The sequence below is a fragment of the Apteryx rowi genome, unplaced genomic scaffold (genome assembly GCF_003343035.1).
Source record: "Apteryx rowi isolate R43461 unplaced genomic scaffold, aptRow1 scaffold_692, whole genome shotgun sequence".
Lineage (NCBI taxonomy): Eukaryota > Metazoa > Chordata > Aves > Apterygiformes > Apterygidae > Apteryx > Apteryx rowi.
In genome coordinates, this window is record NW_020450974.1 from 111205 (window position 1) to 134879 (window position 23675).

Consider the following 23675-nt stretch of genomic DNA (forward strand, 5'->3'; position numbering starts at 1 on the left):
CGGGGCGGCTCCTGCGGGCGGTCTGAGGCGGTAGCAGCCATTTTCCTGAAGTCGCCTCCCCGAAAGCTTAGCGGGCATTTCCCCCGCCCTGGAGCAAGGGAGGCTGCAAAGCCAAGCCGGGGGCTGAGCCTAGGGCAGATCCCTGCAACCTGAGACAGGCACGGCCGACAGAAGAGATGTGATAAGCTTCGGCCAGCTGCAGCATTGACAGGCTCTTTTGTTCAAGGTGGTCCGTTCACAAAGCATTAAAAAACAGTATACTCTCTTCTCCTTTAAGTACCTCTGACACTATGCAAGTTTTAATTTCAGAAATGGCTCCTGTTGTGACCTGCAGGCTTGCTTACCCCACAAGCACTGCAACTACACCTGAGCTCTTACCATTCTCAGTCCATTCTGAGGTGCCTACAACTAACTTGGTATAGAATTGACAGGTAGTCCCCTTTCCCCCTCTCTGTACCAGTTTAAGGGAATTTCTCCTAAGGGTTAATCCCCCCCCCCCGCCCCTTGGGGTTGCTTTGGGCACTTTTTGTCACATGTAGAGACACTTGAAGGACAAAATATTAATAAAAAATAGCTAGGATTTAATGAGCTACAAGTTTAGCTCACCACAAGACCCTCAAAGAGTCTTTGCTCTATCAGTTGTATCTCACAACTTAGCAGTTTCCTCAGATGTCTGAGCCATGCTTACTCACCTGTGCCATATCAAAACTAGGCCTTGCATCACAGGCAGCTGAAGTCCAAGAAAGAAGGGGTTACATGAAGGTAGGGCTATACTGATATTTAGCCAATACTTACTAAAAGGGAGAAAAAGAATTGTTGTGAAATTAAGTAATTCTACTTCGGTCCTCAGAGACAAAACAATGGCAGTACTTCAGAAACGCAAAAAATTAACAGTTGACACTCCACAGAGGAAAAGAATATGATGAACACAGTTTAATTAAGAAATACAACCATGGTCGCATTATGTCTTTGAACATGAATTCAGTATTCCCATTGCACAACTTCCACATCCATACATTATAGAATGAGGAAGGAAAGAAATTTGGTAGTCTTTAATGCTTACATAATTTCCAAGAAGCAAAGTATTAGTGAAGAGAGTAGTATCATTTTACTGTACTAGGAAGTTAGTGCTAGTTGCTTTTAGCAAGAAAAAGGGATTATAAATAAAAGTATCTGAACATTAGGGGAGGGGAAAAATAGATCCAGAGTGTTTCACAGAATTAATGCTTTCAAACAGTACTTCAACCCAGTAGGAGAGCAACCAGGTACTGAAGGTTTCATTTCACACTGAAAGACATTTGAAATAAGAGTGTGACTTGACATAGGACAATTAATTATACATATACACAGATTTCCACCTTTTAAAACAAATTGCATTTGTAGTGTTTGATTCCCTTACATACAGGCACAAACTTTGTTAGCTTTTCTTTCCCCTTGCAGAAGTTAGTGAGACTGTGCAATGCTGGAGCAGTAGTCTAAGATATCCTGTATAGTGAATTCCATAGTAATTCCTGATCCAGGATAGCAGCGAGCTATCAGCCCTTCAAAGTGCTTGTACTGACGTATAAACTCATCTTGCATAGAATGCCATACAACCTGCCAAAGAAAGCAAACTTTAGAAAACACCAACTGGCACAAAGCACAGAATGTAAGCTGCAAGACACTGGCTCCTTAATTGAGTCTTAGTACAGTGAAGGTGATATTTGAAAGGTAAAGCTTGCCAACATCAAGGTACAGTAAACCRAGTTGTATCATTAGCAAAAATTAGTTTTTACCCATTGGGTTTCTTTTAAGGTCTTAAAAGTTTACATCACTCCTACTAAATTTACACTTCAAAGTAGAAAACAGGAAAGGATGAGGGGATTTTCCCTAAAAGAAGCTGTATTGTATTGTTAAAGAAAAAAAAAGAAAACCAGAACAGTGTTACTAATTCACAGTAAGGCTTTAAAAAGCCTTTAACAAGTGCTTAAGTCATGAACCAGTAAGAGAATTTACAGAATATTGTAAAAATATTACACAATACACTAACAGAAGAGATTTAATTGAAAGTATATGCTGCTATAGAGTAGCAGCTAAATTTCCGAATCAGATTAGTAGTTCATTTAAACCTGGTTCTCTCCTCTTTCAGCATGTTCCAGAAATAGAAATCACCCATTAATGGACAATTGGGGAATCATAAGGGAAGTTTCTTTGTGACCACTCTCTCTTTACCATCATAGTTAAAAATCAATCTGTTAAATAGAATCAGCATGGGATTATAGGAAGTCCAGCTCAAAACAGTGTTTTTCAGAATTACTCTGAAGCTAGACATGTCCTACAAAATACATATGCAAAAGCAGTAATAAAGTTTGTGCAAATATTATAAGAGGTTCAGATTATTCTTTGTAAACCATGATTTAGTTTACCTGAAGTAAGTTTTCTTCTTCACAGAGATGTTTGTCTACCTTCTTGTAGAGATTATCCAATCCCTTCTTCACTTCCTTACCAGGATATTCCTTTATAACTTTACGAAGCTCTTGTTTATTGAAAGCCAGTTGATAACTTACTTCTTCTTCACGTATACCTTGAGCCACACGAGCTTCAACACCTTCAAAAAAATGCTAATAATAATGGTATTAATTAGTTTAGATTTCTGATAGACATTAAATATAACTATGCATGTGTTTGTCTGATGGCCTATCTTGCTTCTGCTCGACAATATGGTTCCTGTGTGTTCCCTCCATTTTTCTTTTTAATCAAGTAAGGTAGCATTGCTCAGCCATAAACATCAGAGCTCAGCTCACTGATACGTTGCTCCATAAGTACCAATGTAAAACTAAAATTAACCATTTCTAGAAGTAATCAAGCTTTTCTTTGCAACCTTATAACCAATACTGAATCTTTCTCAAACTCCTCAATTAATGAGATCACAGCCTAGGAAAGCGCTGGATCTTTAAGGCAGGAACTTGGACTATTCATTTGAATAGAAAATTCTCTACTTACACCATAATTATACAGCAGCAGTATTTATTCCTAATTGCTGCCTTTTCTCACCTTCCCCCAGCAGGTAGCTCAATTTATGTTTAAAAACAGAGGGAAGTATGCCAATGAACATCTGTGTAAAGCCACAGCATCAACTGAGGTTGGAAGCAGTAATAAGCTATTTAATTCACAAAAAGAGAATACATCTTAGACTTTTTTTTTCCCTCAGTTTGTCCGTCTCTCAGAAAATGAGTGGCTGAAAGCAGTAGCAGGCTGAAATTCTTATAGAAAAAAAGCAATTAACACTGGGGAGCTTTCAGTGGGCAGAACTGAAGTATTTTGAGGCTAAAGCTCAGTCAGCATTTGGTTTAACAATTAGCTAAACATAGGACATGTAGGACTTTCTTATGAGAGTTATAGCAATGATTATTGTTGAATGTTTAAAAAAAAAATCCCCCAAACCAGTAATTTTCTCTGCAGTTGAGGTGGAGAAAGACATCGCAAAGCTCCTGATTAGTCATGAGGATAGTAGTCTTGGAAGAAAATAACCAAGTTTTTCATGGCAATGGACAGTACTGATTAACCAACAGGCCTAAATGTCTTAACTGGTTTTGAGGGAAGAAGTAGTGAGGGGAGAGTTAGAGTACCAACAGTCATGCTTAAGTCTAAAATAATAAGATAGGCACTATGATATATGCAATGAGTAAAAAGATCAGACCTTACAAAGTGAACACTTAAGAGAGTTTGCTTGCTCTGCATCATTCAAATGTATCAAGCTAAACCAGAATATACTTGCATTTAATTTCTCAAGAGGCTGTCCAAGTGAGTAGATTACATAAGACTGAAGATGATCAGTATATTTCTGCTTGGCTTCTTTTTTCTCAGACTCAAGGCAAGAAATTTTCAAGCGAGAAAGTGTTGCAAAAATATGATGGAAGTTCTCCATCATGACCACATCCCTTGGTGTTTTCTGGCTTTCATTTGCCACTTTCTCAACTAGAAGAGAAAAACAAAACACAGAAGCTTAAAATACCTGAAGGACAGACAAATTTTAAGAAAAAAGAAAAAAAAGAACAATAATATTGCAGGAAGAAATTTGGACTTTTATGTTGAAAACAACCATTTATATGATTGCCATAACTATTGTTAAATAAGTGAATATTTGAGAGACTTCAAGAGAAGCAACATACATGTACTAGTTCTAAGACTATGGAATTTGTTTATCAAAAGTCACTTATGAACAGATACAAAATAGTCACTACATAGTCATTTACGTAACTGAGAAGTTATCAAGCATTTTGTGGAGGCTTACAAGTATGCTTTTATTAGCCTTTAAAAATTTCACATGACAACTATATAAAAAAAACAAAACAAAACGCCTCTTTCCCCTCTTTCTTAGAGGAAAAATCTTCAGTAACAAGGGTTTTGTTTTGTTTTAAATTTACTTCCCCAGTTTCTCTTCAGCAATTTTTGCTTATCTTATTAATTTTGTGGTCAAAATTACTTTCATTACTCAAATTTGATAATGAAAATGGATAGACATGCATATGGTCTATTACTTTCAAACAAGTTCAGGGCAGACAAGAAATTCCACCTTATTGCTCCCTTACTGTACCTAAATGCAAACTGGAAGAGGATGGCGTCAGCCATGATGAATGCAGGTAAGTCTCTATGCGCACTCATCCATTAGCCATTTTGCCAAGCCTAACAAATAGGATGCCTTCCATGAAAAGGATCATTTATGGCACACCTTCCTGGGCACCACAGTATCAATGAACAGAGCTGACCATTTCAGTCAGATCACTGAAATGTCATTCGGAAAAATCTGCTACTGCCAATTTTGGTCTTATCTTTTCTTCATTCAACCTTAAGTACTACATCTTTCTGTTTCAACATTACTTGTAAATTAAATATCCTACTGCATTAAATGGAATTTCCTGCTTGCACTGATTTTATACATCAGTTTGACTTTGTTTCATTTTCATTCTTTATTTCTTTCTTTCCCCTCATCATAATACCTTGTTCTCAAAGTTAGCTCTGTACTAATCCAAAACAGGCTTTGTTTTTTCCTTTTATGTCTGACTCGCATCTTCCATCTCAAATCCCTTTTAAAATATCATTTCTGAATTCTTGCTGCACTAGTTACTCTACCATTGTATAGTTTTGCCTGTCTCTTGTGTTTGTTTAGTTTTATCGCTTGAACCGTACCTTCTTAAGGACGGCAATTTCAGGTGCAATCAAATAACATTAAAACATTTTTAAAATCCACTGTCCTATTAGCTAGGATGCTACTGCTGACTCTATATGGACTCTAGTCTTCTGTACTATGAAGTGATATCTCCTCGGTATTGCATAATATGTTCAGAACCACCGTGCTACAGTTTCTCAGACGAGCTTCATTGACGCTACTTTGTCCTCTTCCTCTAAAAGAGAGGTATGTCTCACTGGCTGGGAAGTGCCATAGATGGAGCTGTTCTAAAGTAGGCAGGTAAACCAGCACGGAGAGATTTCCTTCCCCCCTGCCCACCCCCCTTTTTTTCCCCCCCAATTCTAAAAAACTCTCCCACTCCAAGTCTAGGGAACAATATTCCAGGATTTACTGACTTATTTCCCCTCCCCTTTTTTTCTTTTTTTATAATAAAATGGCTAAATGAGGGTTTTGTTGCCAGTTTTCTACAGTATAATGAGGAAAATGGGGAAGGCTGGAGAAGGACACTGCTGTGACAGGTTGGGACACAAAGGACCTAATCTGCAAAGAAAGGGGCAGATTGATAGCCAGAATTCAAAGGCTGCAGTAGGCCTGGATGGGCTCCCTTCAAGGGTTATGAAGATGAACGGCACTAGATCCACATGCCAGGGATCCCATCCCGATTCAGCTCCTCAACTAGGCCATGCTGGGGAAGAAAAGACAGGAAACCATTTAAGGTCGGACTTGTAGTGCTGCTGCCATCTTCTCTCTTCCTCCAGAGTCCTGGCCAACTTCAGGGAAGGTAATAGAGCCAAAACAAGGCAGTGGTGTCTGACTAACAAGGGAAAGGAAGCTGGTAGGAAGTCTGCTCCACACTCCTCACATACACATTCCTCAGTGAAATGCATCTTCTAAGCTAGGAATCCCCGCTCTACTTACTTGGCATTCTCTCTCTCATACCATTATTGTTTAACTTAATTCTCAGTAGTCAGCTGAAACCTTTAGTGCTTTCTCTGCATAAAATAGCAATAAAATAGCAGGAATATTATTTTTAAAGAAAAAGGCTTAGTAGCTGAAGTTAGTAATAAAAATGAAGAAAAAGCATTGCAAGTCTGACCATACATATTGAGTACAGATTCTTGTCATAATTGAAAATTACTTTTCAGGTTCGCAAAAACGGAATATCTAATCCTTTGCTTTAAAAAAAAAAATCAAATAAGTTTACACGTGCTTTCCTACTGATGATGAGATTCCAAAAATTTCAGTACAATGTTGTTCACAGAGTTTGTGAAAAAGAGTACAGAGCCTTCAAAAATAACAGTATCTGTTAACTGGAGAAAAATTATAAACAGGTCAAAGAAAAGAATCACTTTTAAGCATAACCACCTCAAAAGACCTACCGCTGACAAAAACAGCTCTAATAAGTTTTATATAGGCTTTATCTAGATCTCCTCGGCGCTCTGCATTTTTGAAAATTGATTCAGCAAGGCCTGCAAACTCTTCAAATTCAGCAACAAATGAAAGGATCCCGACTTTACTCTTCTTTGAAATTTTTACTTCATCCATCTGTTTCATTTGGTTACTCTTAAATTTAAAACAAAAACAAAGAAGTTAGTCTCCAATATATGACTTCAGACCACGTCACAATAAGGGAAAAAAAAAATTTTAGACATACTGAAAAACTGACTTTTATTGAAACAGGGAAATCATTTTATCTTTTAAGATGTATCTCTACTGAGGTCTTTCTCCATTTTTAACCCAAAAAAGTTTGTTATGAGAGAAAAAAAAAGAAAAAAGAAAAAAGGACATTGGGGAAGTATATAAAGGAAGCGAGCAAAATTTTCTTCCTTTACTGGGTATTTAAATAAACATGCTCACCAGAAGCAAATGACACTTGGACTTGCATTCTGATAATCTAACATGGAACTTTTCTGATTCAACCAAGCAAACAGATTCCTTTTGCTAGAAGAAGTTTCTTTAATCTCCTACTGAAATCTTATTTGAGTATTATCCAAGAAAAAGTCAGCTTCATTCATGACCAGTTTACTGCTTAAAGTATCTTGATCAGTATTATTATATTGGCTTAGACTCAAATTATGTTCATAACAAAAAAAATTAGCAGTTATACCAGCAAACATGTTTTCATTAAACTTGCCGTATTTCATGCTATGGGCATATTGTATTAGGAAAAGCAAATTTCCAACAGTAGGAGCTGCCTTTCTTACTACCAGAAGATTTGCCATTTTATCTCTATCAGCTTCTTCTTCAATGAGAGAGAAATAAATATGTTGACAAGATGTCTATTTGGCATATTATAAGGATTTTGCTTTTCCCCTGTGAGCGTAAGATTAGGAGGTTTTGGTTATTTATTAAGTCAAAAAGCCAGAGAGCTGTATTTTACTTGACTTGCCTCAGTAATTTTAATAAAATTACAAATTTAAATAAATAAGTAAATAAATAGGTCAGCTAACTCACAGCAGTGAAATTCTGAGAACGAGTAGTCTTATTTCTTATAAATAGTTAAGCATTCAAGAAAACTGGAATGGAGAGGGAAGAGAAACAACCACCAGTTACTTAAATTTCTTTTGAAAGTGGGGCCAATATATGGCAATAAAGTCACTCATTTTCACTTTAATTTAAAAGCAAAATCCAACTATAAGGAAAGGCAAAAATCTAACTGAATAGGAACAGGCTTCCTATAGTGTTTTAGTCAGATTAATCAGAATAACTAAAAGAACTTACAATGCATTTATCAAAGTTTCTTTTGACAGTCACCAAAACATTTCCAAGTGTTGTGCTGAGAAAGGAAGCTGGGTCCACATTTTGTGCTGTCCATACATGATGGCTCATCTTAACTAGCATATAAAGGGAATTAAAGCTATCAATCTTGTCCCCCAGTGCAATAAGATTATTCAGCTCAGGTTCAATACAGCGAAATATTTTTGTCATCATTTGTCGGATCATGTCCTTCCTATTAAAAAATATATAAAAGTATTACTCTGACAGTTTAGTAGGCTATTTTACAGCCTTCTTCGATACATATTTTTAGGACACATTTATTGCATTTGCATTTAACAGTTATCAGGGTTTTCAGAATGAAAAACTGAAAGTCACAGATATAAAGTACTCTGAAAATTGTTTTCTGTGTGGAGGCTGCCACATGCAAATTTAGAGTTTTGCTAAGCATATTTTGCATGGTAACAAAGTCTTGTTTCCTTTCACTTTGCAAACTATTAGAGTATTAAAATTTTTTTTCTACTATATTCAGAAGCATTCCTCCTATATATTAAAAATTCAAAATTTATTGACACATTCAATGCCTAGTTACAAATTTAGAGTTCATTATTCATTTTCACTGAAGGAAACAATGCATCATTATGAAGAAAAAGAGATACTTCAGAGAAATTCATGCTTAGGCTTAAGAACTAAAAATAAACAACATCAACACATACTCAGATGATATAGTTTGAGGACCACCAGAAGTATATGAACGAGATAAAGTTCCTCCATCCATTTCCTCTGCTTCACTCTGTAAGAACAAGGAATGTATACACAGGAAGGTGAAAGATTGGCTCAAATTCTGTACTTAACTGACAAGTACGTCTGAGAAAAACAATAATGTAATTATCAGCTTTTTTTTTTTTTTTCTTTCCTCCAAAAGAAGGAAATACAACAGTTTGCAAGGTTCTGGCAGAAGAATTCTGGCCATGTTCCCCACAATGCAGTATTACAAACAATTACCTCCCATTTCCTTCCTACATAACATCATGACATAGTAGGCTTAGCCTGGCTTTACGAGGAAACAAGCCCATGGCAAAAAACGTCAGTCCTCCTTTAATATATTTTGAATTGGCTGGCCAGAAATAAAGATTCTGCCAGCTAACAGAGAACATGAATTAGTGACTGCCTGTTTCACATAACTGCCAAATTAATTCAGAAGTTATCCATCCCTCTTGCTAGGCCTATTCAATGTTTTTGACTTAGTGACAGAACTGAGAGCGCCATACCATTGCTGTTCCAGGGATGCTCTGGTGTTGCTGTAGTTTGAAAAATTTACTAATGAAGTCCTGTTCTGCCAGACACAGAGGCTCTAGCTCACTTAATACTTGTTCAAAAATCTAAAAGACAGACAAATATTACATCAATATATTGAATAGTTGGAACAGTTAAAAATACTCATTTTTTTAACTGTTCGTTGCACATGATTTTTATACTTCCCATCTTCAGTAAACGTTAGAAGGCTGATTTCTACTTGACAGAAACGGAAATAACTCACATTTTTACCTTTATAAATGTTGCCTGCATCTTAAACATAGTTCCTTTTCATCCATATAAAATAAGGGAAGATGAAAAAGAAAAGAACAAAAAACATTTTTCCACAATTAGTAGAAGTTTTTCAATCTCAGCCTGAGGAAGGACTTTTATGCTGTTGCAGATACATTAGCATTTCAATAGTAAGTCATGGGTTCAACCACCCTATTTTCTCCTAAGTTGCTGAGAGGAGGTAAAAAGCCCCAGGGAAGAAAAATGGGGGAGCTATGCATGTAGAAGATAACTGCTCTACAGAAAAATATTGTAAATTACATCTTTAGAAACGAACAGCAAGTTTCATACTGAAATAAAAATATTCATCATGATTTTTAGATTTAATCTAAAATTGAACAGTAAGTATTTTGGCAATAATTCATTATAATTTACTAATATGAATTACTCGTATTGCAAATCAAGTATTAGACAAATAGTTCTGATCTACCTTTATCATCTTTACACACTACAATATATTTTCTCTGCAAGTATTTAAGGATTAAAACATACAGTAATTTACATAAATAAAACATTCTGACAAAGTAGTAAATTCACACTACTGAAAATTCCCCAGGAAAAAAAAATTTTTTGAACAAATTACTAGGTCAGCTCAATAGCTGACAACTCTGTATGCTTCAGTCACTCTTAAATTCCCCAAATGGGTGGAATAAAAGTCAAAATAAGGTGAGAAAAAATAGCAGAACACTTAATCTTTGGTATAAAATTGTTTTAAAAAGCTATCATTTTAATTCTGCATACATTATTACTGAAGCAGCCAGTGCGTATTAACTTAGTTAGATTATTATAGGCATATAATATTTCCTCCTCCCAGAAAGCTAGCAAGAATTTGGGGAAGGCAAAAGAAAAATACTCTTCCATCAAATAATTCAATAGAGAAAAAGTAAATTATTTTTATCTCCTATCCTGAGAATAGCCCTTTTCCCACACTTAGATGTTAATTCCACAAGAAATGAGAAGTACTGACACCTTCAAAGGTTACCTTTTTAAATGGATACCAAGGACACTCCAGCAATAATTTGGTGTCACTGGTTAAAGCAGACCACCTTGATGAAGACTGATGTGAAATCAGTATAAATAAAATTTTAGGGCCATGCTCAGTTCCTGGATAAAAATGGTTATGCCTTCTTACCTTTCACTTTTGCTTACATACTGACAAAATGTGATAGAACTCATGAACGCTTGTGTTGGTTCAAGAATCAATCAGTGCAACTTCTATTTGATTAAAAAACTTGATTAAAAATATATATTGGGCTTAAATTTTCTTCACCATTTTTTAATGTTTGATATCTTTACATATCAAGCCAAGCTTACAAATTAACTAGATACCATCTTTTATAATCACAGAGAATAATAATCTGATCTATGTATTTCTTAGAAACTGCCTTTATTAGATGTGCATAGCATATGGAATTTAAAACATTGTCATGCTTTGGATTTAAAATGAACTATGATAAATGTTCCTATACGGTACACATTTTTAAACTACACATGAAGTTATAATACAAAACTAAGAGGAAATTCTATATAGCATTTCTGCTTTACCTTATCAAATTTTGTTCTATCAGCCACATCAAGATCAGAGGCAGACATGTTTCCCATATCCAACAGTGAGGATGACTGAGACCTACGGTTTCCTGAACTCTGAACAGAGAGTTTATTTAGGCTAGAAGTAGACCCAGTCAGTTTTCCAGAACTTCCATGGAGACCTATGAAATAAAGAGACTGTGAGAGAGGGAAGCAAAGGTAGAATAAAATACTTGAGAAGAACAGATCTGTTACAGAATGCCTGAGATGAGTTGCTAACAGTCCTACATTAAAATCAAACAATTAACTGAACTTTCATCTAAGCTGCAAATACTTTTGCTATAAACACATTTTTTCATACCAAGGTAACTGAAATACTTCAGCAAGTTTCAAAGTTAAGTACAATGTAGCTATAAAAGCCTTCATTGTAAGTTATGGAAAAAGTATAAAAGGAACATAACTGTCAGGTATAAGAAACACTGGGATAGATAGTCTCCTTGAAAACTTGGAAGCAAAGACCAGTTTTGATCCTTGTGAATGCAGTTTGGGCAAAGACTGCCAATAAGCATGAGAATTAATCTACAAAGGGAAGAAATTAAGAAGCCTTATGTACACACAAGCACTTTCCATCTTTTCTTGAACTTGATCTTTCAACTTTTAGATCCTTTTGCCTACATAGTTTACCCTAGCTATTTTTCCTGATCTGTAACACCAAGTATATTCTACTGTATGCTGATGCTCCCTCCTCCCTTTGATCATAATGAACACCAAGATGTTTCTCCCTGATATTCCAGGGCCTTCCCTTAGTGGTGAGGAACATTTGTTTTCTGGAATTCTGGAAATGTTGGAACAGGGTAGAAAAAACTAGTAACAAAAACAAGGTATCATCAATATTTGATCCACAAGTAAACTTCTCAAATTTCAACTGTGAAGGAACTTAAAAGCAATCCTGTAACATTTCATTTAATTGCCCTGTTGATATCCTCTCCTAGCTATCATGGTCTAGGGACACAGACAAGACAAAGTTTATAGGTCTAATAAAAGATATTACCTCAACCTACTGGAAAAGTTGGAAAGCTAAGACAAACTTTCAGGTACAAACTTCTATTAGATCAATTAGTAGCACGGGAAAAGCAGATGGTACCTTTACCTGAAAACCTTGTCTTATCCAACTTTTATGTTGAACAATTTCAGTTGCACTTCATTCTTGCCTTACAAAAACAATGATTCTGCTAATGTTTATTTCATTCTGTACAGACTGCTTTAATGTTAGGTAAGTGTTCCATGATGCAGCACTACATCTTCACATTGATACACATGCATTGACAATACAACTAATGCAACTAGTTATACTCACTCTCAGTTTCCTGTTTGACAGCACTTTCTTTTCGAGGCAGTGTAGCTGGGATGGATTAGGTTGCAAGCATCAAAGACAAAGACAAGTTAAAATGCAGTTTGCACAAACCATGCACAAGATGCAAGTTAAGCTCTAACTGGAAAGAAACATGCAGAGAACTATAAGCAGCAAGTAACTACATTGCAAACACATTTAGTTGGAGAGGTACTACTCTAGAAATTCAGTGTCTAAACTACATGGAAAACAAATTAAGCCTAAGTATTAAACTTTACTTTTCCTTGTATGGTTTGTTCAAAGAAAAAGAACATCCTTTAGTAACATTTATTTTTAAGTTCTCCCAAACAGAGAAGCCCATTAACTTACTTTATTTGTTAGCATTAATATTGCAAAAGACTCAGTTTCCAAGATCAACTGTTCTATGGACACTAAACAAAGAAATGAAATGTATTTATGTAATTTTGTACTGAGTCAGAGATATCTTCCACCTCCTTTAATTAAATGAGCCCACCAATATTGCAAAATCATTTTTTAACTTATCTCTAATAAAACTGGCCAGCCTGTTGTGTTTTTCTGTTGTTAGCAACTTGGATGCTTGCACAGATAATATACCTTTGTTATTCATGCTGCATCAAAAATTAATGATTGCAGATTCAGAGAGGATGAAAACAGTAAGTTTTTAGTAAAAAAATTATGTTTTATATTTTTGATTGTCTGTGCAGAATAAAACAGTTTCCTCAAGTGGACTTCAATCTGAAATTCAGAGTAAATGGGCATGATAAAAATGTTCTCACATTTGTAGTAAATAGAGACTCCCTAACCAGTAAAAGGCATTTGCATACATACACTAAAAGCAATACATGGTATTAAGAGGATCTTGATGAGGATGGATGCTTCAAGCCCCCCAAAATGGAGCAAGCAAGCAAGACCTACTGTAATAGGATAAGTAAATACTTCTAAATGCCACAAACATGTCTTAAATACCAGATGTTCTCAAGCAGACAACACCACTGACAATTTTAATGTCAAACTCAAATTTAATTCCAGCCAAGCTTTATTTATTTTTTTTTAATCAAGTTTTAAGGCTGGTATATGTAGCACATGCATCTGTCATGCATCAGTCCCAGTTCTTCACAGTCCCCAATTCCCAAGCACATGGGACTACATTACAGAATGCAGAGAGATGCACGCAAAGTTCAGGCCCCCAACAATCAGAGGAGCCACAGTGAATATTGCATTTGAGAAGCCACATCATATGACCATGTAACAATAGTAGCACTCTTTCCCACATTTGATTTTATGGTATTTAAGCATCAAAGTCTTGGCTTCATCAGAAGAAAAAACAACAAAGACTAGGACAAGTGTGAATGCTCATGACCCAGAATATTTTTGCCATAAAAACGCAGACAGAGAACCTTGCACTAACATAGAATGCCAGAATAATTCTCCCAGCATCCCCTCTGCATTTGAGGCATTCAAATAGCAGTGCTATTCCCAAAGCACACAAAAAAGAAAAGAAAAAAATAAATAAAAGAAAAGAAAAAAGGCAAGAACACACACCAAGGCAGCTTGAAATCAGGTCGTCTTTAGTGTCGGAGTACAACTGGAGCATTATACACCTAATGCTATTCCTTAAGTGTACTATTAAGAAGTGATACATTTTGAATTAATGAAGTAGTGTGCAACTAGGAATGTTATGATCACTACCTTCAATGTATAAGCCTTACAAATTACACACTATAAGCTGTTACAAAATAAACACATCATTTGATATTTAAATGTTGAAATGAATCCATATTCATTTAACTGTTTTTTTTTGTTTGTTTTTGTTTTTTTTTTCCCCCTTCTTAAAACATGCAGAGTTTGTTTTCCAGCTTTGCAAATGGTGCCATTAAGAACAGGACAAGTACTGAGGAGAGAAGTTTTCTGTAAGAAGGTGATCTAATTCATTGCCAAATTTGCTTGTGGCCTCAAATATGCAGCCATTAATAATCATTATTTAAAGTTTACTAACCATAACATTAATAATCCTGGCAGAGTCCCCCACTGGATACAGCTTACAATTTTGGCTTTATTTAGAGACTGATGACTACCAATTTTTGGAGGACTGAACACTCAGGTCAAGTTTTCCATGTCAAGCAGTCACCAGAGAGACTCAAACAAAAACATACTTTTTTGTATGCTTATGAAAGTGTAACCTGTTGCAAAAGTAATCAAAATCAAGAGAACTGGTAAAAAAAAAATTCTTTTGTTACTCTACTGCTGGACTCTGTTTTGTGCAAGTTTTAAACATACTTGAAGTTTACCCAAATATACAACAGAAACCTTCAAGGTGAAGGCTGGTGAGTTAAATAACCTTTCTCTAAATTGGCAGCACTTCAAGACACTTACAGAAGTCAAGTATAACTGTCTCCTCACAAACGCAAATCACAAGAGATGTTGCAAGACAGTGTTTTAGAAATAAATTTATATTAAAATTTTTTGTTCTTGGAATGAGATAATTTTATAAGTCTTGAAAAGCTAACTGTTGTGACCATGACACACTATGGCACCACTTGCTCTCCATGGCCAACAGCTTGCCAAGGCTTTTCTTTCCAACTCTCCTCCCCATCCTGCCCTGGTCAAGTCTCACCACTGTCTTGCTTTCTTTCTCTCATTACTTTTTTCTGCTCTCTACGACAAGTCTTCAAAGTATCAGCTCAAGACCCAAAATAGGCTTGACAGAACTTACTAGTCCAACCTGCACTTCACTTCTGAATTTAGGATTTACAAGCTAGTCAACTTTGGCAAATATAGACATCTTAAGCAAACAAATTTTGAAAATGTACTTTAAAATATAGAATACCTAATATATAAATGCACCTATATCACTGCTGTTTGCTAAGTGTCCAGGTTACTTTTAGAATCACTTCACTTCCATGCTCATTCTTCCCCAAGTGGAAAGACCTACAAGTTAATCAAGCATGATTTCTAGTCCTAGACTACATATGTAAATCCCACTAAAAAAACAACAGAATACACAGGTTTCCTCTGGTAGAATTAACATTAAAACTAGCCTTTTCAAAATCCACCAGAAATCTTATTAAAAGCAGAAATAGCAGAAGAACACATATGGATGCTTCCAAAGCTTACTTTAACTAGAAGAGTTATCTTTCAAATTTAATCCAGAAATAAAATAGAGTAGTTCATTAAAAATTGAGAGTAGATTATAAATCTGACAAATCATATCTTATCTTCTGATCTTGCCCAATTTCACAAGATTTCCATTGTGCTACCTTGACCTTGGTGAAGTCAGAAGTTTTGCTAGCCATATTTTCCATCCACCTCCTACCTTGCCAAACAGCCAATTTCCAGCTTAGGCACAGGACAGCATTACAGTTTTGGCTCTAGAAGCTGTGATGAGTATTTTTTTTTTATTATTATTCACATACAAAATAAAGGAAGATATATGCCTCCTGGAAGCTTACCAAACTTTTTTCCTTCTTTGGTTGTGCCTGTCATCTTGATCTTGGCAACTTCAAAGAAATCTTTTATTTCTCTTTCATATAGTCGTGATAAATAATCCATGTAATTCTTAAATGAAAAATTGAAAGTTAGTTAACAGTTGGTTATACACACGACAAGTTAGTTAACGGTTGGGTATACATACTACTCATTTTTAAAAAGCAGCATGAAAATAAAATGTACAAAATAAACTGCTTTGGACATATATACACACAAAYATATATTCATGATATTTAAGTAGCTGATACCCATTTTGCTGGAGAGTTCATGGAGAAATGAATCAAAAAGTGCTATTTCCCCTCCATAAGGAAATACATACACACTGGTGCATACAGTAGAGTTAGTGGTGGTGGAGCAGAACTTAATCCAAGGTAGAATGGAGAGAATTCAGCACTATTCTCCCTAGTCTCTTCTAGTAGACTATTACTATGCCAGAAAAACAAATAAGATACCATTCCTATACATCCTCTTGCGTATGTGTCTTCCCTAATTAAACTCCACCACTAGGAAAACCAAAAACCAGAAAAGTCTGGAAGGCACAAACTCTGCGTGCCTACTACAAGATTCAGTGAATTGCAAATTCATTTTTGTTTGAAACATTGCTGAAAATAAGCTCAAATTTCAGAAGATAAGAGGCACAACAGCTGAAAAAAGTTTTAAGATTATGTGTTTTTAGATTTTACTAAAAAGGTTTAATTTTTTTTTTACTTGAGGTGGTCTGTCCATGAGAATTTTTTGTTTCTATTTTCTTCAGAATTCTGTTACCTAACACATATAATCTATAAATCTGTTAATTTAATTTTATTTTATTTAAAGACAAAGATGTTAGCTGTTCAATGAACATTTGACTTGCACTGAAAGCAAAAGACAACTATTTCAAAGCCATTTAGGAGTCTAATTTAAAACTTCCACAATTTAAACTAAGATTGAATGATAGTACTTTAATAAAAGACAACTTGCTGTTAAGGACTAACTTTCCTCTGACTTCTATTTGAAGAATTTCTGTACATCTGTAATCATTTTTTCACTTCAAGTCAGTTTTAAGCAACATGATTAAAAATTACACAAATACAAGGCCAAAATGTTTCTATTTCATTTGAGAATATCAAAAGCTTTAGAGGTCTATTGAACTAAAACTAAAACTAAATAGATCAATATGAAAATAGCTTTATTATTATTCTTACTAGATCGTAAAATGGCAAACTGTTTTACATAAATATTGAGATTAATATTGTATGATGCTTCAGAACAAAGACATATAGGAACCTGAAAAATAATATGGAATGCAACAAATACCAAAGTGAAGCTTCCTATTCCAAAGAGGAACAGGAAAAGGAAGGCAGTGAATTACATTTAACACGAAGGAATATTTAAGAAAAACGCACACATACATAGGCAATTCTTTTGACTTTTGTAAAAAGAATATATTATGTAAATTCTCTAGAAGCATCTGAGCATTTCACATACCTTTGTTAGACCTTCATATTTTCCATAGTCTGTGTTCTTGAGCCACTCCATCAGTTTAGCATAACGAAGTAAATCTCTGTGAAATGGATGATGATTGGGTAATGTCAATTCAACAGAGTGCTGGGCAAGTGTGGAACTCTGATCGTGACCCTTAACAAAAGAAAGTACTAAAAATAAATCTGGAAGCACTATACAGATACACTAGAGATTTTCTGAATAACTTAAAACATTGACAGCATCCCATTCAGACAAACAGAAAAGCATTAAAAGTATCTTGTGTAAAATTAAAAATCACCTCAACTTCAGATCCCCACTGTAATATCTATCTTTCCAACTTGGGTCTCTAGATATTATCATAACAGACACTAAGACGATATAGCTGCAGCAGCTAATGCACCTTAGTAAGCTTGCTCATTTTAAGACCCCAACTGCTTATAACTTTGCCTTCAAGAGAAGTCAGTTGGGCACTTTTTGCATGAGAGTGCAAGACTGAAGGTCTAATAAGAAGAATTCAACTGTTTCTGAACAATGTAAAGGAATATTACATTAGTTTTCGCATTAAAAAAAAAAAGCCACATAGCTACTTCTTTTTAAAGCTGCTTCTTTTGACCTTTGAAAACACCAGTTCACACATGCTCAGTAAACATTTACTGGAGTTAAGCAGATTAGGACATGCAGCATAAACCAATCCTTTAAAAGCAAGTTACTAGCTTTATGTTCCTCCTTCCTTTTCTCCAGGGGATCTTCTGAAAAAACAGTAATCCTCTAAGCAAAGATTGCTTTGTATTCCATAACAACTTAAGATCTGGCTTTTTAAGCTTTCAGCTGCTTGAACCTGCAAGCTTCCTGGGCAAACCAGGAGACAAGTGAGATGACACCACAGTTCAGTGAGGTAGCAGAACACAAACTATTAGCTCAATGTTAAAGCACAGGAGAGGGGTTTAATGTTGAAACGGCTTTAACGTTATCCATTAAGCATTTATTACCTGGCTTATAACAAATACAGCAACAGAACTTGATCTTAAGTATTAGCTTGTGCCACAACAGCACAAAAACCCGCCTTAAATAATCCTTAGTCCCTGTAGTAGAATATGCAGGCAATTTAAAAAGGTCAAACAAGTGCCAATATCCCCTAACAGAGATGGCATTCCTGGACACTTAGGCTTAGATACAACAAGTAGGCAGAACACAAAGATAGTTTTAAAGCTGCCTTTGCACTTCTTTAAGTTGTAACAGCTGCCAGTTTGGATCACAGAGTCAAAAATAAGTGACTTTGACTCGCTCTTCTCTATTGTATTGAGCACTAGTCAGATTCTTTGATTAAAAAAGCCCTAACGGTATCGACAAGGCAGTTATAGTTTTTTTGTTTTTGTTTTTGTTTTTTTTTTAAGCATATGAGACTTACTATTCATTATAAAGACTAACCTTTACTAACTAGGTAATGCAATGCAAAAAAAGCCAGCTTCTACATAAAGCTGGAATACTTTCATATCCAACCTCAACACATGCTTATTTTAAGTCCTGCTCTCTTATTAATGACATAGATAAATGAGACACAAATGGACCACTATAAGCCCATAGTAAAGACAAAGAAGTCCTAGAGGACTTCATTTATTTATTCTCACAGACAACCAGGAAGGCTCGCACTTACCGATAAGTTAATTTCCCTTCTAAAACAAACTGAAATATTGTAGTTTGAATCCAACAAAAAGCTAACTTTTTAAAGCATAATTGCAACATATAACTTGGAATTAGAATCCAGCAGTAGCTGCTGAATATATAGCACATGTAATCGCTGAGATCATACTGTGTGTACTTCTTGGCATGCATCTATACATAAAAATTGATTAGAAGCAGACACAAGAGAAAGAAGCACAGAGTTACAATGTAGTAAATTAACAGTGATAGTTATCTTTGTTACAAGTGAGTGTTTGAAGTATAACAATATTTTCAACATGTCTTTGATAGGCTTTATTGAAACTAGATATAGCAACCATTTGTGGTTCTCTCTTCTAACCCCTAGCATGCAACACTTATTCCTACAGTATACCCTTTCATGTTTAAGTGCATTATAGTTTAAAATAATTTACCTGACAGCTTCCACAACTTCCTTTGTTAAGTCAGTCCAAAGACTAGCTAATGTTACTGCTAGGAAATACTCTACTATACAGCCAAATTTCTTGCTTCTTTCATCTGACTTTTTATGCATGTTATTTTATTAAAGTAATTCTTTGCTTGGTATTTACATTCTTCATAAAACTACATATGAAGAGTCCCTTCCCAGTCTATGCCTCTTTCCAAGCCAACTTCTCCACAGTAATAATCATTCTGGTTGTCCTAGTCTAAATTACATAAAATTTAAGTCTATTCCAAGATGAAATGCTTCTGGTCTAACTGTACCTTCCCCATCAAAAAACCCAGGCTTCCTCTCTCTATTCTGTATAACTTTAACTGTTACCAAAGGATGCTGCAAGTTTGTTATTCAACTATTTCATTGCACTGTTCCAAAGGCAGAAAGCTTAGTGTTGCATTTTAATTGAATGTTGAACCTGGTTGTGGGGAAAAAACACAACTTTAAAATTACAGATACATTTTTGCAAGTTAATGAAATACTATTAGGACACAATAAAGACAACTATGTTAACTGTTAGTAACAGTTTACTGAAGATAATTTCACACTTCAGTGAGCTGCAATCCAAAGTTGTGTTTCTGTTTAAAATTTTAGAAATTTGTTCTCATTTTTATGTAGAAGAGATGAAACACCCTAATATTTTATGACAGTAGTTTGAATCACAGCTTTTTTTTTAAAAGCAAACAAACTCAAATAAATAAAAAGATCAAGCTCACACTTTCAAGCTAATATATTTAAGCTGAAGAAAAAAAAAGCACAATGGAACTTTGTTGTTTTATCTAACGAGTTCTGAACCAGAACACGTTGCCTGCATTAACACGAAGACGTCTAGGCAGCTGCTTTCACATTCACCTTTTCTAATTTAGAAACCTTTGCCTGCTTTAGATTTCTCCTGAAGGGCTTTCATTTTTTTTAAAGAAACATTCTAAACAAATATGCAACTCTTCAGATGTTAAAGGTAACAGAAAACGTTCCTGTTAGACTTTTCAATAATGTGGGACTGAGAAATGGTTACATTCCATTCATCTGACTAACAAAGCAATGTCATTTTTGTAAGATAATGCACAAATCTGTTGCATCTGCAACACTTAAATCTATAGCTCAAAATGAGGTAAACAAATTTTTTTTTTTTTTGCAAAAAATTTAATACAGAGGCTCATTTCTTGCAGACTATCAGCTCCTGCTTGAACTTGCAGTGATGCAATATTTTAACCTGATGATTAATATCTGGTGGCTAATAGCTGGCCAAAACTTTTCAGAGGGCATTTATGTGAAAGATAACAAGACCACTATTACTACCAGGATTCAAAAAAGTTTTTAGATAAAAAGGTAAAATGATAAAGTCACTCATTCTCAATAGCACTGAAAAGCCTTCTTAAAGATATTTCATCTAATATATTTAGTATTACACAGTAATAATAATTTCTCATCATTTAATTTTCTCCTTGCTCATTTTGAGGCCCTGACAGATTGGCTATGCCCAGTTTTTCAAAAATGAGAAGCAGCAGGAGAAACATGCTTTCTTAAGAAAAGAAGCTAAAGACCAAAATTTTAGCATGCTGTAGAACTGGAATTCTTCTGTAAAATGAAGAAAATGTAGAAAACAATTATCCCTGCCATAAAGAGCCACACTTGCACTCTCAAATGCAATTTTCTATACAATCACCTGGCATAATTCTGCTCCATTTTCTGCACAAAGACAAATACATTAAAAACCACAAAACCTTTGACTGCACTAATATGTATAGAAACTGAATTACCTTTCTATTTACAACTATTATTACAATTACATGTAATTGTAATATCCGTACAGTTGTACAAATATTATAGTTTCCTGAATATATGTTTTCTCCATACATCTCAGTGCTGCATCATCTCTTAGCAAACTCCAGAGATCAGACGAATGTTATCTAACACACAGATAAACAAAGCTTGAGAGCCGATGCAAATACTGAAAGGGAGAAGGGGCATAAATCTGATGCTCCACAAATAGTAAGGATAAATTTCTTATTTGTAAAGTCAAAGATACAGCTGCTAGTTAGATAAGGCAAGCTTAAAAAAAAAAAAAAGTTAGTTACAAAAGCTTGTATCAAACCTGATGTACTCACTGAAAGATAGTAGGACCTGTTATAGAGTTGAAGTAGGGTCTGAGTAAACTAATTGGAGATAAAAAAAGAAAAAAAAACAAAAAACAAAAAGATGCTTAAAGACATCCATCCTCTGGAAACAAATCTCAGGACAGTGATTTCTGAGTATTTCAAATTAAGGCTCAAAACCAAGGTTTAACAGTTTTACTTTGAATGATTCTTTTTTTATGGCTGTTGAAGTGCAGACAGCAAGAACTCTGGTGTTCTCAGCCTCCTAAACCTTTAAAATTTAACCTTTATTCCTCAACTAATTAAGCCTTACAGCTAAAATAAATCCTTAAATATCTCAGAGGTGTGCTTAGTGCAGATATCAAACCTACTACAGAGGTTTGGGTTTGATTTTTTTTTTTGGTAAACATAAGATTATTTCTATGGTCACTACAGTTTGGTATATTTAGTAATCTCTCCACCTGAAGTGCCTCTAGCAGTCCATTCACTTACTGCTTGTACCAAAGAACATGTCCAATTTCAGTTAGAGCATTCTTCTTTTCAGAAAAAGTCTGTGACTGAAAATTCAAATAAAGTAGTAAGTTAATACCTGTTGAACAAATACGCTGTTCAGATGACTGGCAAGCCTCCGTGCAAATTGTTCACGCAAGTCAATAAATCGCTGTTGTTGCTCTTTGACTGCATGAAGCATATCATGTCCTAAAAGCAAACAAAAAGAACCCCAGAGTACAAACTATATAACATATGTGGGAACAGAAGGGACCACAGGTGACAACTCCCTCAGCGTACAGAAACAACATCTAAGATTAGTTGGAAAGGAATTTACAATAAAGACACTACCATAATAAATTCCATGTGTTAGACTATAGTCTAACAAAACCATTACCTGGACGAAGAGCTACATTCATACACTGCAGAAGGGCATCTGCTGCATTAGTGCAGGCCTCAATGCCTCGAGATGATGTCAGATCTCCCTCCTGAAGGGCCTTTATATGACCTTTAGCCAAGTCCATATGATTCTACAAAATAATAGATAGTACTATCTATAAGCCAAAAGCAGGTTGAGTTTAGCTTTATGCTATTCTGCTAAACAAAGAATGATAAATATAATTCCATTATCATAAAAACTTACATAAGTTAATGAAAGAACAAAACAGAGAAACAAATTGATTTTAAACAGACTTCATACGTGGTTGCTAAAGAGGGTGACAACAAACGACTTTAACGTGAACAGTCATGATAAGCACAGCAAACATGCTTACCACTAAGAACTCTATCTCGGACAGTAGTTTCACATTGTTTGTGTTGCTGAGATGGATTAGGTGGTTGCTTTCTGAAATCTGATCCATTTGTTCTTTTACACTCTGAAGCATTTCTTCATAACTGCTCAACTTCATCTCAATCTGATCAACTTCCTTTAGAGCTTCATCCAGCAACTTCATCAAGATATTCACCTGTTTCTCAGAGGCCATGATTGACTGGATATTTGCCTACACAGAAAATTAAGCCATAAGATTCTAAGAGGCATTTTTGTATCTCAAAAGCATTCTGACAGTAATGAAGACAGAAGGGGATATCAAACACACACTTTTCAAACTCTTGATTGAAAGAGACTGAACAATTTAAACCTTTAATACTTTCTTCTCATCTGAAGTGCTATTGAACATAGCAGTCCCTCAGTCCATGACACTTCATTATTTCATAAAGAAAAGATATAAAACCAAAACTTTTCTCAAGTTCTCAGGATTCAAGTATTTATCTGCACAAAAATAAAAATTGAATACAATAATCCCTACTACACTGCAACATTTTATAGCTCCAGAAAAACAGCTTAAGTGATAAGATGGTCTTTTTTATTGCAAGACCAACTATCTACGGTAACTATGATAACAAACATTTTCAAAATACAAGATGAACACAGAACTTGGCAATTTGAGGAGTCTGTTGACTGTTCCCTTAAGATTGTGAGAAATCCCCTGCATCTTCTTACTTTTGTAAGCAACAAAACACTGGAAGGTTCAGTTGTTTAAAGAGCAAAACAACAAACAACATGGCTGAATTCTGCAATGTTATGAGACTAAAACAGTTTCCTAATTACCCTCTAAACAGAGTAAAGTTTTAGCT

At 35.0% G+C, this 23675-nt stretch overlaps 2 protein-coding genes across 11 annotated transcripts in view; both read right to left on the reverse strand.

The window, feature by feature from the left end:
• Positions 1–788, reverse strand: part of CEP135 (centrosomal protein 135) — a 43397-nt gene extending 42609 nt beyond the window's left edge. For all 4 annotated transcript variants that reach the window (XM_026086428.1, XM_026086427.1, XM_026086429.1 and 1 more), the window contains exon 1: positions 693–788. The gene's annotated coding sequence lies outside the window, so the exon portion shown is untranslated. The remainder of the gene's footprint in view (positions 1–692) is intronic.
• Positions 789–915: 127 nt separating this feature from the next.
• EXOC1 (exocyst complex component 1) overlaps positions 916–23675 on the reverse strand; it is a 32643-nt gene continuing 9883 nt past the window's right edge. For 3 of the 7 annotated variants that reach the window (XM_026086401.1, XM_026086403.1, XM_026086408.1), the window contains 15 exons: positions 22814–23041; positions 22438–22570; positions 22141–22250; positions 21564–21611; positions 17325–17474; positions 15821–15926; positions 12357–12401; positions 11018–11181; positions 9157–9267; positions 8602–8678; positions 7892–8120; positions 6550–6733; positions 3758–3957; positions 2406–2600; positions 916–1596 (listed from right to left, as the gene is read on the reverse strand). In XM_026086401.1, the coding sequence (XP_025942186.1) occupies positions 1444–1596; positions 2406–2600; positions 3758–3957; positions 6550–6733; positions 7892–8120; positions 8602–8678; positions 9157–9267; positions 11018–11181; positions 12357–12401; positions 15821–15926; positions 17325–17474; positions 21564–21611; positions 22141–22250; positions 22438–22570; positions 22814–23041 (2133 nt within the window). In that variant the 3' untranslated portion in view covers positions 916–1443. Of the gene's footprint in view, positions 1597–2405; positions 2601–3757; positions 3958–6535; positions 6734–7891; positions 8121–8601; positions 8679–9156; positions 9268–11017; positions 11182–12356; positions 12402–15820; positions 15927–17324; positions 17475–21563; positions 21612–22140; positions 22251–22437; positions 22571–22813; positions 23042–23675 lie in introns of those variants that run through there. The other 4 variants (XM_026086405.1, XM_026086404.1, XM_026086406.1 and 1 more) reach the window with 4 other exon arrangements.